Genomic DNA, 18,202 nt, shown 5'->3' with positions numbered 1-18,202 from the left:
GTTGTGCGGTGACGAGAAATTCCCTGATGTGTGTGTGTGTGTGTGTGTGTGTGTGTTACGCACTTTTCCTATTTTCCATTTACGCTTTTTCCGCTTTTTATATATATCAAAATCTGCGCTGCCACGTTCTGCTCTGCATAATGAAGTAACTGCAAGCCCACCCCACCCCGCCCCACCACTTTCAAGCTTTACTTACAGGCAACAGCAGCTGTGCGTCGAGAGAAAAAATAAGAAAATAAAGAAATGTTAAGCAAGTAAGAAAGCAAATGTCGCTGTTGCCGCAAATGTCGCTGTTGCCGCAAATGTCGCTGGAGTTACGAAAAAATTTGATTGACTTGCATAAACTCGACGACAATATACACTTTGGACAGCAGATTTCAAACTATAGCCACGACTACAATATACACTTTGAATAGAAACTTAAAGCACTACTTTGTATCTAGACTAGAACAGAAACTTTACTTTCTTGACTGCATGTTCGACTGCAATATACACTTTGGACACATATTTGAAGCAAAGTAACTTAGAGCTACTTTGTATTTCGAGTATTTCGTATTTCGAGGGCAGCAGCCTAAGCCTCTAGCTGTATGTGCTCAACTACAATATACACTTTGCGAAGAAATTAAAAATATTATGCACAACTATAATATGAACTTTGTGAAGAACACTTTGTGATAAGATAATAAGAAGATAATAAGAAGAAACCCTAAGCTGTATACACGACTACAATAAACCGCAGCCTAAAAACTTTAGAGTTACTTAGGCTTTCGAGCATTTACTGGAATTCATATAGCCCTAGAAGATTTTGCTGTCGACTAGCTCTAAAACGGGATAAAAGAATCAAACTTAGTTCAATGCTTGGCTCAACTTGAGTACTCGCTTTTTAGCAATAACAAAGTGTATACAAATAGACCACAGACGTGGTTAGGTTAAAGCTTAAATGAGTGCAGGGGCATGTGGCATGAGGCATGAGGCACGGCCTCTTTGTCTTTAGCTATCGCATTGCTCAAGACGCCCAGCATCTCTCTCTCTGGCGGTTAAGCAGCTAAAATCAGCCACAGTCAACAGTAGTGGCAACAGCTAGAGTGTGGTGGGGGGTGGAGTGGGGTGGGGGCAGCTGTTGTTACCACAGTTTGAGGCATTATGTCTGTGCGGCGTCATTGCCGCCTGGCGCTTTATTAAAATTAGTAAAAAACAAAGCGACAGCCAGCAAAATGCAAAAAGAAAATTGTGAAAGGGCTGCCAGCCAGAGAGTTGGTGGGGATGGTATTTTCCTTGCTTGGTTTCGGTTTTTTTTTTTGGTTTTCCTTTCTCTTTTTTTTTTGGTTGACAAGTGCTGCCGGCAGGCAATTGTTTACGAGTGTATTGCAAATTAAGTAGGGCTTAAATTTTACAAGCATTTCGCCTTTAAGAGTTAAGTGCTTTTCGCTTACGAACAAATCCAGGCACAAGTCCCTAGCACCCGCCCCCGGTTCAGCTCCAGCCAACGACACTTTGCTGGATTTAAGATTTGATTGCGTCCTGGCATTCGCTTCTGACACGCAGTTGACATGGCTTGCATTCATTGTCTGGGCTTAGCACTTGGCCTGCGTTGAGTTGTTTTGATTACAAGCGAGCCAAGAGAGACAGAGACAGCAAGAGAGTGAGAGTGACTAAAGTACGGGCATTGCATTAACTTATCAGCAAAACTTAAAACTCTCTCGCTCTCCCACTCTAAGTTGATTCGATTAGCCTGTTTGCCAAAACTTTTCTGACACAGTAGACTTGGAAGTTATAATAGTTTTTGAAATGCTTTACAGCTTTCAACTGTCGACCAGCTTAAGCAGTTGTTGATCACTTATTATTATCAGAGTCCAGGATTAACAGCTGTCAGTTCAAAAATAAAATTAAAAGTAAGCAGAGCAGCTAAATTTGATTTTCAATGCTTAGAGCAGCGAAAAATATTTTAAATAAATTCAAGATTAAAATATTAAATATAATATTTAAAACACGTTTTAACACTTTTTTAATTTCATTTCAAATACTATAAAACTTATCTAATGCAAAATGAGAGTGCTTCGAGCTTTAAATGATTAAATAATTTTAATTGAATAACAAAATTCAATATAATACCAATTTAACTAAAAAAATATTTTGAAAAATTCTTAAGCTATTAGAACCAATGAAATAAATAATAAAAATAAAATATAAGTATTTTTAAAGACAAGTAGTCATTCAACCTGTTAGAATAATTTTTTATTATTTTGTATCAAATGGCAACGTTGAATGCAATTAAAAAAGAGTTAAAAACTAATTAAAAATTATATAAAAGCACTGAAATTCGTATGTTTGCCATGGAAATCAAATTTTAAATTACAATTTGCGTTATCTATAAAATTAAAAATCAACGAATTTCTATAAAGAGCAAACTTATATGAGATTTAAGCTAAAGACAAAAATCTTTTAATAGCATGCAGCTGCTAAGAAATGCCATTTGGAGAAACCAAAAGAGAGAGTGAGAAGGGGAGAGTGGAGTGGAGTAAGCGTGACGCCAGCCATAATGAAGTTCCTTTTTAGCTGCTGTTTGTTGTTGTTAATAAATGAAATGCGTGGTCAGATTGGAGTCTGAGGTTTCTTTATTTTTTCCTTCTTCTGCTGCTTCTTCTTTATTTTTCGGTGTAACTGCAAACCGCTGACTTTATTCAAATGGCAGCCACAAGGCTTCCTTTTGCGGTTATCTGCCCTCTCTTTCTTTTACTCTTGCATGCTCTCAGTCTTTGGCTGCTACGTGCACTTGTCGCAACTCGCGAAGGAGTTACGTTGGCTCTGCATCTAGACTGAGACACCAGCGTCATGGTGACTGCTGACTGGTCCAGGGGGAGGGGGAGTAGCGGTTCACATCGCAAGTCGCAAGTCTTTTTAATATTCCGCAAAGGCTCGTAGCTAATGCAAGCTGTCTCGCTCGCTCTAGCTATGGCATTTGTAATTACGCGTATAGGATGATGATTAACGCGCGTGTAAATACACTGTAAAAACATAGTGAAGATATATGGTATTAGTTTATTAGTAGTTGGCTTAGTTTGTAATTGTTTAATTATCAACAATACATCAGTTACTTATTTGAATGCAATATTCAATATAATTTTGTTTATTAACTTAAATTTATTAATTTTATTTTTTGAATTAATTTTATTTATTCGCTCTTCAGTTTCTTGAACGCATTGTAATACTTATTGAATATTTGTTGCTCATTTTGCTTATTGAACATTTTATTTTGTTTATTAAAATTGCATTCTTATCTGTTTTCTTAGTTTAGTTATTTATTTATTAGTTACTTCTATAACCATTTATTTCTTTTATTATTCAGTTTCATTTAGTTTGCACTTACTTCAATTACAATATCAAATTTGAAACTGAAACCTAATTTCTTTGTGTGTAGAGCGCTCTGCCTTGACAGACAGTGACAGCTTACGCGTAGTAGAGCAAAGCGTGGAAAGAGAGCAGAGAGTGAGAGTGGTTTGGTGTTTCTTTCTGCGTCTTCTTCTTCTTCTGCTTCAAGCAAAGCTAATGAGTCTGCATGTGGAAGCGCGTTTGCAGATTTTGCAATTTTTCGCTGCTGTATTCTTTGCAATTAGTTTGACGCTCTCTTCCGCGCGCTCTCTTTCTCTCTCTCTCTCTCTCACACATTCTCTTTCTCTTGCTCAGTTATGAAATTAGCAAAAACGCATTTTTATGTAAATGTTGGCAAAAGGCAAATCGCAAATGCTTTTGAGCTCACAAATATACATACATATGTATGTATATAAATATGCCGTTACTTCTGATGCTGCTGCGGCTGCTGGGACTGTTGGCAGCGCAGTCAACGTCGTTTGGCTGGCTTTCACTTTGTCTTGCGTCCAGTTAGCGAGTTTTACTCTGTTTTTCAAGGACAAAAACTTTGTTTGGCTTTTGCCAAGCGACTCTCGTTAAAGCCTTTTGCCCAAAATAAAACTTTGCAAGCCAAGCAACTTCAGTGGACCCCCACCCACCCGCAACCCCTAGCGCTTGTTCGCGCTGCCGACGTCTCGACGGCGTTTTAATCAGTGCCGCAAAAGTGTGAAAGTGTTGCCCAAGCCAAAGTTGCAACAAACACACACACACACACACACATATAGACGGCAAGTAAGAAAGAGAACGCATATTTTTCATACTTTTGCAAGTTGTGTGTCTGCTGTGGTGTCTAGTTATTTAGTTCAAGGCTGGGGCGCTTTAATTACTACACACACACATGCACACCTGACGCTCAATTTACATAATTGCATATTAGCCAATTTGGAAATTATCAATGCGACAATAAACTCAAAACTGTTTCAAAGCAAATTTCAACGCAGCCCCCTCAACTTACTCCACCCATGTGCTCAGCTAAAACTCTCAGCTCAGCTTAGCAGCTGTGTAAAAGTCGCGCTGCTTGCTTCGTTGATTTAGTTCGAAACTAAAACACACTCGCACTCACACGCACTCGCGCTCTCGCTCTCGCTCTCTCTGTGTCTTGCGTTCGTTCGCTCTCTTGTGTGTGCATGAGCATGGCGTGGCTTATGCATATCAAAATATATCTATGTACTTTTAATTGCCAGCAATTAAAACTTAAACACTGTTCACACACACACACACACACACACACACACACGCATAGAAGCCTAGAGCACACACTTGTTTAGAGTTCTGTTGCTATTATTGGTGCGTGCCTTTGCTACATTTAGTGCGTTAAGTCACCAAGGTGCCAAGTGCTGCGCTCAAGCAGTATAAGAGTGTGAGTGCAAGTAGAAGACAGACAGCGACAGAGAGAGAACTAGACGCTTTACTACGCTGTGTGTGTGTGTGTGTGTGTGTGTGTGCAAGCAAACGAGCATGAGTGTAATATGAAAATTGCGTGGCTAACGCTCATACAAATGCAATTACAACACACACGCACACACACATCTTTGCATACAGTCACTTGAGCTTGGCGATAAATCAAGTGCACTCCATTTGATCTGCAATTGCATGTAAAGCACTAAAAACTACAAGGGGGGGGAGTGGCAAAAGTTTAACTAATCACCCGCAAATGTTTCTCACTGTGGCAGAGAAATGCATTTAAATATTTATAAACACTAAAGCCAGCCAATCTCAGTCAATTTGCTGCTGTTCTTCCGTCTGTATGAGCGACAATAACTCAGCGCCTATAAGAGTTAGAGCAATTAAATTTGGTCAATGCATACTACTATATATTTTACATATTAGTATATACTATATATTTGAAAATTGTTTACACCTTCAACGTTAATTGAATGCTTCAACTCTAGCATGTCTATATGAATTTTATGCTCAGAATTGCATAAGCAAAATATTGAAATTTAGTCTTTCAATTTGCCAAACAGCTCGAAATTTTCAAATTTAATTAGTTAGTGACTAATTAGAAGCGCTGTAGTATAAAAATTCCTTTAAATATTTGTAGACCATTGAAAGTCTGTAGAAATTTTCAATGTTAATTTAAAAATGTAAAATTGAATTAGCTAAGATTTATTTTCATGTCGATCTCATCAGCTTTGCTCCACTGTTCTATAGCACTCTTATAATTCGAGTACTTCAAATATATTCACACGATTGTGTGATTGTCATTACGACACACTCATAAAAGTTAAAATGTCATTAATAACTAAGCAGCGCTTGTTCGGCCAATGTCCACCCTCTCCTTGGGTTTTTCCCTATCCGGCGTACCTTCATTACCCGGCAAAAGTCACACACACACACATACAAAAGCACAAAGTTGACGCTGTATGGAGGTCAAAATAAAAAAAAAAAAAATGTAAAGAATAAAAAAATAAATGGAAAAAAAGAAATTCGTCCTTGTCGCGCCTCATGCTAATTAAATTCAATTAAACGACAATCAAACAATGTCAAGCGGAAGTTAAGCGGGCGAACGCGAACGCGAACGCAAACGCGACCGCGAATAGGATTCAAAATTTGTATACGGATATCGCGGTTCAGGGTATGGGTAACGGTAATGCTAACGGTATAAGTATAACACCCGCTTAGGTTATGGCTGGGGGGGTATGGGAACTGAGAACCTGTCGCTAAAACGCTGTAACATACGCCCACGTTATTATTCCGGAATATACGGTCAACAAAAAAAGAAAAAAAAATTGGAAATTGGTTTTGTGAAATGTGAAAAGTGAAAGCTGTAGCATAACATTTGAGTAATTGTTTTTTTTTTTGTTATTATAATTTTTTTTAACTGGAGTCTATGTAAATATTCAATTGGTTTGCTTGCTTTAGAGCCAAAGCTGCTATTGTTTATTTATTTCATTTGAAAAATTACAATATATTATAATAATTTAATTAAAATAAATTAAAAGGAATAAAAATTCTCTGTTAAGTAATATTACAAGAAATATTTGTAATAAATTGCAATAAATATTTAAAATAAATTAAAAAGCATAAAAATTCTGTGTTAAGAAACATTCTACATTGCTGTTGGTTAACACCACTCTGTTAAATTAACATATATGACATTTTTGCTTGTTTTTAGCTTTATTTAGTGCTTTATTTTAGTGCATTTTTTATTATAATTTTTACTGCAAACATTAAATTTTATTTAAAGCCAGTTTAACATTTATTTTAACATTAAGTTGATAGAGCATTTAATAAGTCCACACTTCAATATTTCAAGCACTGTCGCAAGTCAAATTTTTTATTATTATTTTTTATTTATTTTAGCTTTGCTTTGCCTGCGACTGCGACTGCGACTTGTCGTCCTTTATTTTTTTTCTTCGTTTGTCGTTTGTCAGCTGTCTGTTAATTGTTGTTGTCTGTTTATCGGCGCATGCTGTCAAGTTTTGCTTTTCGACAACATTTGACACGCGATAGCTGCAGCCCAACCCCCCAACCCTCCAAGCCCAGCACACCCCCCTGGTTACCAATTTTTAAAGCAGCTACTGGCGACTGCATTTAATTTAAAAAATAAAATCAAGGCTTGCCGTTTGAAATGTTAATGAGTGGCAAAGCTTAAGCAGCCCAGATAGGCGTTAAGGCGTGGCATTTAACCTGTTGACAACCATGTGTGTGTGTGTGTCTAAGCTGCTTTGGCTTTTAAGGTCAGACCTTTTCAAGCGCATTTCATTAACGCTGAACTGGCAACTTAACAAACTTTGCTTGCAGCCAAAACACCTTTTTTATTTTTTTTTTTTCACCCTTTTGTTTTTTTACTTTTTGTTGTATTTTTTATGCAAGCGCAAGTTTGTTACGTGAATATATTTTTTAATGCGTATGCCTGGCCTGATGAAGTGAATCAAATTGTTGAGCGGCGAGGCTCAGTGTGGTCCACAAAATTTTGTGCTCCATAACCGCAGACCCGTAACCGTAGTAGTCGCCGCATCCGTAGTCCGGATCCGTGTAATTGCATTTTTATTACTTTTGGCCAGCAGCCGCAGCCGCCGCCGCAGCAGCTCCAGCGACAGTTTGTTAAGTGCACAAGCGTCTAAATGAGTAGCGGGCTTGGGTGGGGTGAGGTGGGGGGTGTAAACGCAAGGGTTGCAGCTGCTCGAAAAATTCATCATCAAAGGTGTAAAAACTTTTAATATGTTTAATTTTCTACCTATTTTCTTGTTATATTTTCTTTTTTTTTATAGACTACAGTTCATTTAACGAGCCGTCGTGGGCGTGGCAGTTAGCTAGCTAGATTTAGTTATAAGCAAAGCTAAATACAAACATTTACTCAAGGCAAGGCAAAAAAAAAAGAGCACGACACCAGCTGCGTAACTGGGCAGGCGGTGGGTGGGTGGGGCATTGTGGGCTTTGCCACTTTTGAATAATTTTAACCCAAATAAAAAATGATGTGAATTCGTAATTAGGCATAAGGCAAGGCAGAGACGACAGGCAGACACAGCCAGGATAGAGGGCAAAAAATGTTTCAAAATCAGCGTCGTTTGTTCAGCCAAGAAAATTGTCCCAGAACCTTCCCCAAACCGCTGACCCACCCATCCACCCATCCACTTTTACTATCGCTGCTACTTTTGTAGCCATAATATTTTTTTATTCGCTTTTTTAAGAAATTTAAGAACACCTTTAGCCATACAGTTGCTTCACGTTTTTTTTACTATTCAGTTTATTAATATTATTTTTATATTTTATATACATTATTCGATTTTTTTTTAAACAAATTTTAGATTTTTATAAGCCACAAAATATTGCTTAGTTATTTAATTTTATTAACAAATTTTAAAAAGATTAAAACTTTTTATATTGGAAAACTTTTAGTGCACAATTTATTTGGATTTTTAATTAATTTTTAGCTGCAATTTAAAAATTTCTTTTAAGCTTTTAGTGTTAAAAATTTTGAGGCCTCAATTTTCAAAAACCCCAAAAATGTTTCAAATTTTTATGTTAGTAGTTTCCCGCAACAGAGATCGACTCATAGCTTAATAGCCGCTCCAAAGGGTATGGCAACAATAATAAAAATAAAACCTGAGCCAGTGAACGTAAAAAATGAAAACAGTACTGAAAAAACAAAAAATGCGAGTGTTACTTGAGCTGTTGGCGTTATGATGATGGCTAAATGCCACGACTGTCTGAGGCCGCCTGGGAATTGTGCTAGCGGTAAAAGAGGGTGGGGTGGGGTTGGGTGGTGTGATGAGGTGCGGCTGTTAACTGGCATTGGGACACTGGCCCACGGCTAAGGCCTGGACTAGTTAAAATGCAAGGATTTCTGGACGCGCTGTCTAAGCATAACAGCCACGCACTCCGCCCTTCGGTCCAACGCCACATCAGCGACCCTTTGCTTGTCGCATTTCGAGTTGGAGCATTGACAAATTGATATTTGCATTTAAATTGAAAATTTACATTTGTGCGATGATCGAGACTTTGGCCTTGGCCAAGGCACCAACCCCGCGGCCCACTGTGCTTGTGGTCACAGTGGTGTAATTCACATTAAATACAGCATTTTTCTTATTTCTCCACCGCACTGTTCCCCTCTCTCTCCCTCTCTCCCGTGTGTTTGTTTGATTTCCATATTGCGCCCCTCAACGACAATTGGACGTCTCTGTTGCTTTGACATTCGACATTAATACGCGCCCGGACTTTGACGGTAGATTCGTGGCCAGGACTTGCACAATTTGCATTATGAAATAACATTTCGTTTTTTTTTTATATTTTATTATATTCTGCTTTGCTTACATTCATCTTGAGCTCATTGCGTATGCTGAATTTTAAGCTGGGGGCAGTGGCTGGGTGGTTGGTTCGAAGCCACACAAAGCACTCGTTAGTTTTTCCACGCCTTGGACATTGTTTTTAAGCAAGTTCTCCAACCCCCAGCCCCCAGCCCCCTCTCAAAAAAAATAGCAGAATCTGTATGCTGATTACGCACTTGTGTGTAAGCTTATGTCTCTTCATGTCTCTCACTCTCTATCTGGAGACTTAGCTCAGGTGCATAGCAATCAATCAGTTCAACTAACAATCTGCATGTTTTATATAGAAAATGAACCAATAAGTTAACCCTTAAACTCATCTCACACTCACTCCCTTCACTCTAAATACTTATGGGCTATAATTTTCATATTATTATTTTATATTTAGCAAATTTTTAATCATAATTTGAGCAACAAATAATTGTTACATTATTTCGACATTAATATAATCTTAAAAACATTTACAGTATCCATAGAATTAAAAACAAATTATCAAAAATTATTTAATAATATTTGAAAATCTTTATTAAATTTTCTTTGCTCAAGCGATGTGCACTTAAATCATTTGGAGCATAATATATTTTAATATTATTATATTACATTAAAAGCTGTGTTTTACAACATTAGACAAATTGTTATAAAGTTGTGTTACTCTGCACCTAAAAACATTTTATTTAGTGATTGAAATATGGAAATTTAAAATGACGCGTAAGCCTTTAATGCTCTAAAAACAATTGTGCTTAAATCAGAAGTTTTCGTTTAGCTAAAACGATTTAGTTCCCACGGTCAGTGTCTGTCCACCAGCAGTCAAAACAAAATATTGGAAGCGACGATCTCGTTCAGCAGCAGCGAAGAGCGATCAAGCGAAAGCAGCGCTGCTATTTCGCTTACTCACTGCATAGAGCCACTTTGTCACGTCAGCAGTCAAGCTAAGACTGAGGGCAGTCCAGCTCCTCATACTTAATTTATACCTGAAACACCCACACCATGATACAATAATTGTTCTACCATGACCCACACCACCCACCACATCATACGATGCACATTGAGCGACGCTCTAAGCAGCAAAGCGGCGACGCTCTCGTTCAGAACGATCGAGAGCGCATACGAGCGAGCGCAGCGCTGCTCTCTCGTTAACAAGCACATCGACTTATTCGTGCTAGTGGATTACACCCTTCGTTTGAGTACTTCAGGTCGGCTTCAGTCGCTCTCGCTCACACCATATACAAAACGAACACAGCGAGAGCGAGCAAGTAGAAAAAACGAAGAAGGAACCAAAGAGCTCAATCCGCTACCTTATATTATTCTACCATGACCTAATTGGCTTATGTATAAGTATAAGACTTTTGACAGTCGCTCTGAAGTGCTCGCTCTCTCAGCTTCTATTCTTTCACTTAGATCAATGTGTGAGCCTGGCAGGTATTAAGTCCCGTAGGCCACGCGGGTCAGTTCTGAATAAAACCAGTAGTGAACAAATAATTCCAATATGCTTACTTACGATCAAATAATGTTTAAACTTTATGAATAATCTGACAGTGAGCCAAAAAACTAAATGAATGTGAATGCAAATAAGTGTTAATGCTGAAAATTGTTTACTTGGACATCTACTAAATGCTATTATGCTTTTTGCTTCTTGTAGCATATTTACCTTAACCATGATATTGCTTATACTTCGGATCGTTATAGGATCATTTGTCTAAACTAGTTTTCGATTTGCGCATTCTACTTGAAGCTAAAGGTGATATAATTTTTTTGATCAAGTTAGTCTATACTGATGTAACATATACATACATACATCTTATTTCTTTACTTTGATTTCTAATTTCAATACATAAATACCTAAATACTATAGGTCAAATGCCCCCTTATTCTGTTATAAATTAATTACGATACTACTTTAATGCTTATGCATAAATTTTGCTTGGCTACTTGTAAGTCTCTTGGACTTACGTCATCATTAAATAAAGTTTTCTTTTAAGTTACAATTTTATTTGTAAGTTTTTCTATTCTTCATATAAGAATCGCTTCAGTTGCAATAGTCAATACAATATTGCCCATTGTATCACGTGCTCTCAGTGCTGTGAACATAACTGTGCTTTTATCAGCAAATGTTTTTGCTAAGCAGTTTGCTGCTCATGGAAAGTTTCCATGCAGTCAAAACAGAACACACCCGCGCAACGTACGGTAAACGCTCTCTAAGCAATGGCAGCGGCGCAGCAGCAGCAGCGAAGAGCGATCGAGCGCATTCAAACGAAAGCAGCGCTGCTCTCTCGCTAGCAAGCATGAAAGTTTAGAATTGTTGCTCGCGCTCTCTGTGCGATTGGCGCTCTCCCCTTTTCTTATTGCACTCTCCCTTTTTCTTATTGCGCAGTGATCAATGTAAATCAGTTGTGCATTGCCTGCTAAAGTTGAAACAAACGATGAAGAAGTGAGCGGCATAAGAATAATGAAAGTGTTTATCGAAATTAATATTAGGGCAATATGAGTATGTGAAGTATATTGCAGTTCAATCAGTTCAACTTACCTTATATTTTATATGCCATTCTACTATGGAAAATAAAGCAAAAAGGCAACTGCAAGCAATCAACTAAGTTAACTTCATTCTCACTCCCACTCTCTTTACTCTTTGCCTCTTTACGCGTCCGCTCATAAATACTTAGGGCTACAATTTTCCTTATATATTGAAGTTTTTAGTACATTATTAAACATAATTTAAGCAATGATAATATTTGAAAGTTATGTTTCAACTTTTTGAGTATAAAAAGTTACAAATGTTAGGCATGCAAATTTTGATATTTGGCTCAAATAAATTGCAAAGTGTATTCCAAGTTCGTTGTTTGCCAGAATAAAAGCAAGAAAAAGTATAGATGACATTTTTGATTTGAGACACAGTTGATTTTTTGATTATTTGCTTGAACAGACACTTGAGCATATTCATAAATTTTGGAGTTTGTTTAAACAAAAAGAGCTGCTCTTGCTCTCTCTTTGTTTCTCTGATTTTCTATTTGCCTAAGTGGTTCGCAAGGAGCTACTCGGTAGTGAGTTTGGTGCTGGTCAGGCGGCAAGTTGGAAAGTATGTTGCTTGATTGGATGCCATGGTATGCGGGTAACCCCCACTGCCCACTCCCCCCACCCCACACTCTGGCTTGCACCCTTCTGTCCCGTTTGACGTATGAGAACGTTGACGTAAAAAAGGGCTGCCCAGCCAAAAAACAAAACCAGAACCCAAAAGAATGCTATGCATATGTGTGTGTATGTGTGTGTAGATGCGGGTGCCAATATCTGGCAGCACATCTAGCCACATGTGTGTGTGTGTGTGAGTTGCCTGCGGGTCACGCTTGCCTCTTGTGCTTAATGGTTGATAATATGTCAAAGTTGCCCAATAAAATTATGAAAAGCTACATGGGACAACAAACTCTGCCCGCAAAGACAAATAATTCATGCCATTAAAACCTAAATTTTGCCAATATCTTTATTAATAGTATATATATATATTGAAATCAAGCACAATTGCTCAAACTCAGATCCCACCCCAGACGAAACCCAAATCGCCAGCCGCAAAATCTCAGCGAAATGAATATAAATGCGTTCGCTAAAATGAAACGATTGATTTTCATTCCCTCCCTCAACTCTCCCACCCACCCCTCCTAACACTAGAAAGCTGCGGCTTTTGTCTCGCGGACGTTTTCTGCAAGCAACTTTGTTTATGCAAAAAAATAAAATAAAATATGTATATATATATATATATTTGTATAGAGCGCAAAAAAAGCAGCAGCTACTAAAATAGAAATATTTTTTATATATTTATGGCAAAAGTATATGTCGAGAATAGCAGACAAACCAACTACTATATACACTTTTGCTGGGCATGCTCATAAATTTAATAATTAATAATTCGATTTGATTTTAACCAAAAAAAAATGCAATAACATATCAATATACTCCCCAATAGATGGCGCATGCAATCAATAAGTTTGGGATTTAATTTGTATGGCTTTGAAATATTTAAAAAAATGTAAGCTTGCAATTTTCTTTGATTAAATAATAAAAATTCTTAATAAAGCATTACATTTTTATTTTGTATATACAAGACAGCAAAGAACTCTTATTATAATAAATAAATTACTTCTAGAATTATTTAAAAAAAAAATTGTGAAATTACAACTAGCTAGAATATATAATATAAATATTAAATCAATTCAAGCAAATAATAATAAGATAATCACAATTGCACTATATATAAATAGATGAGCTCTTATTTTCTTAGTTTTCTCGTTACATGTTTACTGCTTAACTTAAGCACACCCTTCGTTTGGTTAACTCCACAGCAAAGTGCATTAGAAAAATGTTGATTTTTTATGCTTTTGCGTTACGGTTTGTTTGCTTGCGGCCGTGGTCGTTGCTGTGGGCTGTCATAGTGGTCTCTGCCACGCCCACACACACACACAAATACTCCCCACCATCGCCTGCTGACCATTCATGTGTGTCAAAATGGCAAAGAAGGAAAAAAATTGAATTTTGAATTTCGTATTCAAATGTTCCCAAACGCAGACAAGACGTCGCACATGCGTTAATATTTCCGGGCGTAATGTCAGCCGGCCATAAAAATTGTATAAAAAACGCATACATAGATTTTTTATATTTTTGGCAAATTGTCACGCATTGAATTATTTTGTTTGGCAAAATAAATACAAATATAAAGTGCAAAAAAAAAAGAAGAGAAAATATATAAAATAAAATTTGCATTTTATTCAATTTTTTGTCCTTGGCATGGCCACTCGCATTGTCCTGGTTATTTACGAGTTTGTTAAGTGCGCACATTCGACGCCCCGCCGCCTTTAACCTCTGACCCCACACCCACAGCGCCGCCAGTCAGGACTCAACTCCTGCTGTGCCTATCCCCCGTGCCCCGGGGTCAGCTGCTGAGCAGCCTCAGCTCTCAATTCCGCACGCTCCATTGAGCCAGACCCAGTGCCCATAACCCAGACTCTGATTCTGACTCTGAGCTTCAGCAATTTGTTGTTGCCCGACTAGCAATTGTTATGGCGGCTATATAAAACGCTATTGTTAAACATGCGACGCAAGCTCAAATCTCAAATCAATGCTAATCACAACATTTTTGCTCTATAGCTTTTTATTATGTGTGTTTGTATATTAACAACAACAACAACAATATAATTACAAGATTTACTGACTTTAAATAATATCAAATTTATGCGATTTTTGGTAGCTGAAATATATTTTATAGTTAATTATAGCAGCAATAATTGCAGGCAATAAATTTTTTAAAAATTATGTTGTCGTTTATAAAGATAAACACTTGATAGTAAAATTAGTATTATTGGCTTTTAGCATGAAGTAATAATAATAATAATATTTATTTTATTGCACATTTAATACAAATGCGCTTAAGAATAATAAATAATGTGTAAAAATAGTTGAATATATTTTTTTTGTATATTTACTTACAATCTATCTAATAATAAGTAAGTTTTATGACTACTGGAATGTCAGAATTTTTACATGTAGGGAATATTTACAGTTTGAGGTTAGCTACCACTTCATGGGTGGCCTAAAGTGAAGGTCGAGAAGGTGATGTAGGTTGCTGTATCGATCAATTCTCTGCTGGTATTTTCAGGCTTTACCTTTTAAACTCTTCGGTTACATTGGCAATTCCAAGGTGCTATGTCTATGTTCATAGTTTAATATGAGCAAAGTTATTGAAGTGGATGTTTTTATATTTTAAATTACTGTTGGAATATTTTTGATGTATTTTAGCGTAAAGCTTTGCATATTAATACTAAATTTTTGTTTTGTTGTTGTTCGGTGCTTTACATATTTTAAATATATGAATACTCAACTTTTGCTCTACTGCGATTCTTGCCTATACAAATAATTATTAACATTATTAAAAATTTGTTCAATTTTGGTTTTTCAATTATTAAGAGAACAGTGAGCAGTGCAAACTGTTTATAAATTTGACATTTTTTTATTGCAAGTTAATTAATTAATGCATATATAATGCTAACGTTTATTAATGTTTTAATGAGTGTTGTAAATTAACATTTGCAGTCAAACTAAAAGCAACTTAAGCCTTTCACTTTATCTGAAAATATATTTCTATTAATTGAATTCCGATTTATTTAGACCCAAGCTAAAGGCTTAAGCTTAATAATTTTAATTATATATTATATTATTATTTTTTAATACTTAAGCAGTTAATAATATAATTTGAATTAATTTGGCGCCAAACGAATTATAATAAATGTTAATCAGTGAATATTTTCAAAATCTTTTTTTACTTGAAAAATCGACACCTAAAACTTAAATTTAATATAGAATAAAATATGCTATAAATAATAGAATATAGCGTGCTTATATACAAATTAATTCATTTTTTTTATATCAAAAAAACAGCCATGTAAAGTTTATTAATATTTTAATGATTTACAACACAAATTAACAAAGCTAACAAAGTAAATCAGAAAATTAACGCAAGTACTTGCTCATGGTCACAGCAGCTGATCGAGTAGTACGCGTTGATCCAGAGCCAACAGACTTTCCACTTGCCACTTTACGCACATTAACGTTACTGGCTGACGTTTCAGCAGTGGCTGTTGCATCTTTAGTACCACTTACAGTTTTCTTCTTGCGACTAACATTGACTATAACATTTGCATCCAGACTAACATCCAGTTCAACATCAAATTCATAGGTTTTGTGCGCAGGCGCCTGTGGATTGAGCTGGCTAATGATGGTGGTCTTGCCGGCCAGAGCTGGACTAAGCAATTTGGCTGTTAGAGCAGGCTCCGGCTTCAGATTTGCTTGATTGTTTGGGCCTAATGCCTTTGGCGTAGCTGCAGCGTTGGCAGCAATTTGTGAGCGTGTTGAAATTCTAGTTTGCGCAGCTAACTTGCTGCTTGGCTTGAGTGCTTCAAGCTGCTGCTCGTCTGCGCTAACATCCTGCAACAATTTATTATTTTTAGCTCTCCCACGCGCAGTTGCTTGCTTAGCAGCTGAACTGCTCTTATTGTTGCTGAGCTTGAAGTCCAAATCACCGCTGTTGGCCACTTTCATGCGCTTCAGCTCGTTGAGAAAGTAGCAGCGACATGCGTCGTAGTCTGGAGCTTCATTGTATGTCAGCTTGGCAACATACAGCATGAAATCAGCCAAGGCTGCTGGCACGTGCTTGGGCTGGAAAAGTGCCTGCAATGCTGCGCTCACATTCGCCATAAACGTTTCCTTAGCCTTTTGCACCTGCGCCGGCAACGCAAGCAGCTTGAGCTTAACCCAAGGCAACTCCACGCCCAACCATTCGATCAGATTGTAGCCCAGGATTTCCAAATCTGCACGTCGCGTTGGCACGCCCAAATGAGCATCACGCGCTATGTACTCAATGGTGCCATTGTGCATCTTCTTTGGATCGGGCTTAAAGGCGCCTTGAGTATAACGCGAAGCCAAACCAAAATCCACCAAGTACGCCTGGGCAGCGCCACCGCCTTGCCCCAAGCCGAGCAGCATGTTGGCTGCCTTGAGATCCGCATGCACATAGCCCTTGCTATGAATAAACTCATACGCGTCCAGCATTTGTATGGCCAGGCGATAGACAGTGGCTTCGGGTAGGCGCCTGCCATTCTGCTCAAAGAATTTGGCTATGTCGCTGCCATAGCGCGGCATAACCACAAACCGATGCTTCTGCTCATTTATGTCCACAGAGCCATGGGCCAGCACGTGAGGCATGCCCAGTGCTTTGATGCCGCGCTGCTGCTTGTACAGCTGAATGTCCTGCAATTTGGCATTTCGCAGATAGAAATGCATCTCGACAAAGAGCGGCCCATTCAGATGCGGCTCGCATTTGACGACAGCATCATAGTCAGCGTTCCCATTGCGACAGGCTGCATAGATTTCCCCAAAGCCACCAATGCCTATGGAGGCGCCAATGCGCCATTGTCCTTTCGCTTGATCCGTTAGCACAGTGCCCAGCTTTAGTTTCTCTGGCATCGCATACAACTTGCCCTTGGGCTTTGCTTTTGACTTTGCTGCAGCACGTGGCATTTTGCAGTTGCAATACAATTTAATTGTTTATAAATTTCAAAAACAGAATGTCTGACACAAATGCTGGCGTAAATTTAATGAATTGTTTAACTCGTTTCGGGCGTTTATTATTAACTAAAATATTTATGTCAAATTAACAAAAAAGTGTAGGCGAACTTGATGAAAATAACAAGACTTATTATTTTCGTAGCACATAAATGAATTTATTTATATATGTTTGCATTTTTAACAACTTGACTTGCTTTTGTTTGCTTAGAGATGACAGTGATAAAACTTAAAACTATCGATGCAAACAGCATCGTATTGCAATATCGATAACTATGAACAGAACTATTGAAAATTCTTGCGGCATGTGCTTGGCTTTAAGCTTTTGCACTTAAATTTTGCAGCAAGTTTCATTTGACATAAAGTATACGCCTCGTTGTCTGTCTGTCTGCCTAACTTTTTTATACACATTGCTCGCTTGCTGTCGCTAATTGTTGGCGCAAGTTTTTCGTTTTTTTATTGACTTAAGCGTGACTTGGCAAAACTGTTGCTGGGGCTGGGGGCTTCAAGGGGTTAACGTGACGACCTTGTTGCATGCCAATATTAATAATAACAATGGGCAATAAAGCCTATTAGAGACGGCACACATTTATTATTAATGAAATACATTGATTTCTGTGTTAGCCACCACCCCACACACCACCCACCCACCCACTCCACCCACTCACCTGTTCCTGTTGACTTGTCGACTTGTCGTTCTCTAATCAATGCAATGGCATCGCCAGCGACGGCAAAACGTTTGCCACAGCCTTTTGTGACTTTTGCCTTGCGTGTTGTCACGTTATAAAAAAAAATACAAAAATACAAAATATATATAGAAAATATAGCAATGATGCAGTAAACTATAAACGCCGCTGCCCCCCGCCTCTCACTTTAGCTGTTACCCTTTTGGCTCAAGCGGCCTGCAACGTCAACGTTTTTGT

At 37.7% G+C, this 18,202-nt stretch overlaps 1 protein-coding gene across 1 annotated transcript; it reads right to left on the bottom strand.

Annotated features, from left to right (window-relative positions):
• Positions 1 to 15,606: 15,606 nt before the first annotated feature.
• On the bottom strand, positions 15,607 to 17,254 carry LOC108605904 (nucleosomal histone kinase 1). The gene has a single exon (XM_017995718.1). The coding sequence runs from the start codon at positions 17,232 to 17,234 to the stop codon at positions 15,669 to 15,671; it is 1,566 nt and encodes a 521-aa protein (XP_017851207.1). The 5' UTR covers positions 17,235 to 17,254; the 3' UTR covers positions 15,607 to 15,668.
• Between the last annotated feature and the right edge of the window lie 948 nt (positions 17,255 to 18,202).

This window comes from Drosophila busckii, chromosome X, assembly GCF_011750605.1.
Source record: "Drosophila busckii strain San Diego stock center, stock number 13000-0081.31 chromosome X, ASM1175060v1, whole genome shotgun sequence".
NCBI classification, from domain to species: domain Eukaryota; kingdom Metazoa; phylum Arthropoda; class Insecta; order Diptera; family Drosophilidae; genus Drosophila; species Drosophila busckii.
The sequence above is the reverse complement of the archived record's forward strand: the minus strand, read 5'-3'. Positions and strand labels throughout refer to the sequence as shown.

What these genes read in the sequence shown, in the direction of transcription:
- LOC108605904 (XM_017995718.1), bottom strand. Translation starts at nt 17,234, where the DNA reads ATGCCACGTGCTGCAGCAAAGTCAAAAGCAAAGCCCAAGGGCAAGTTG.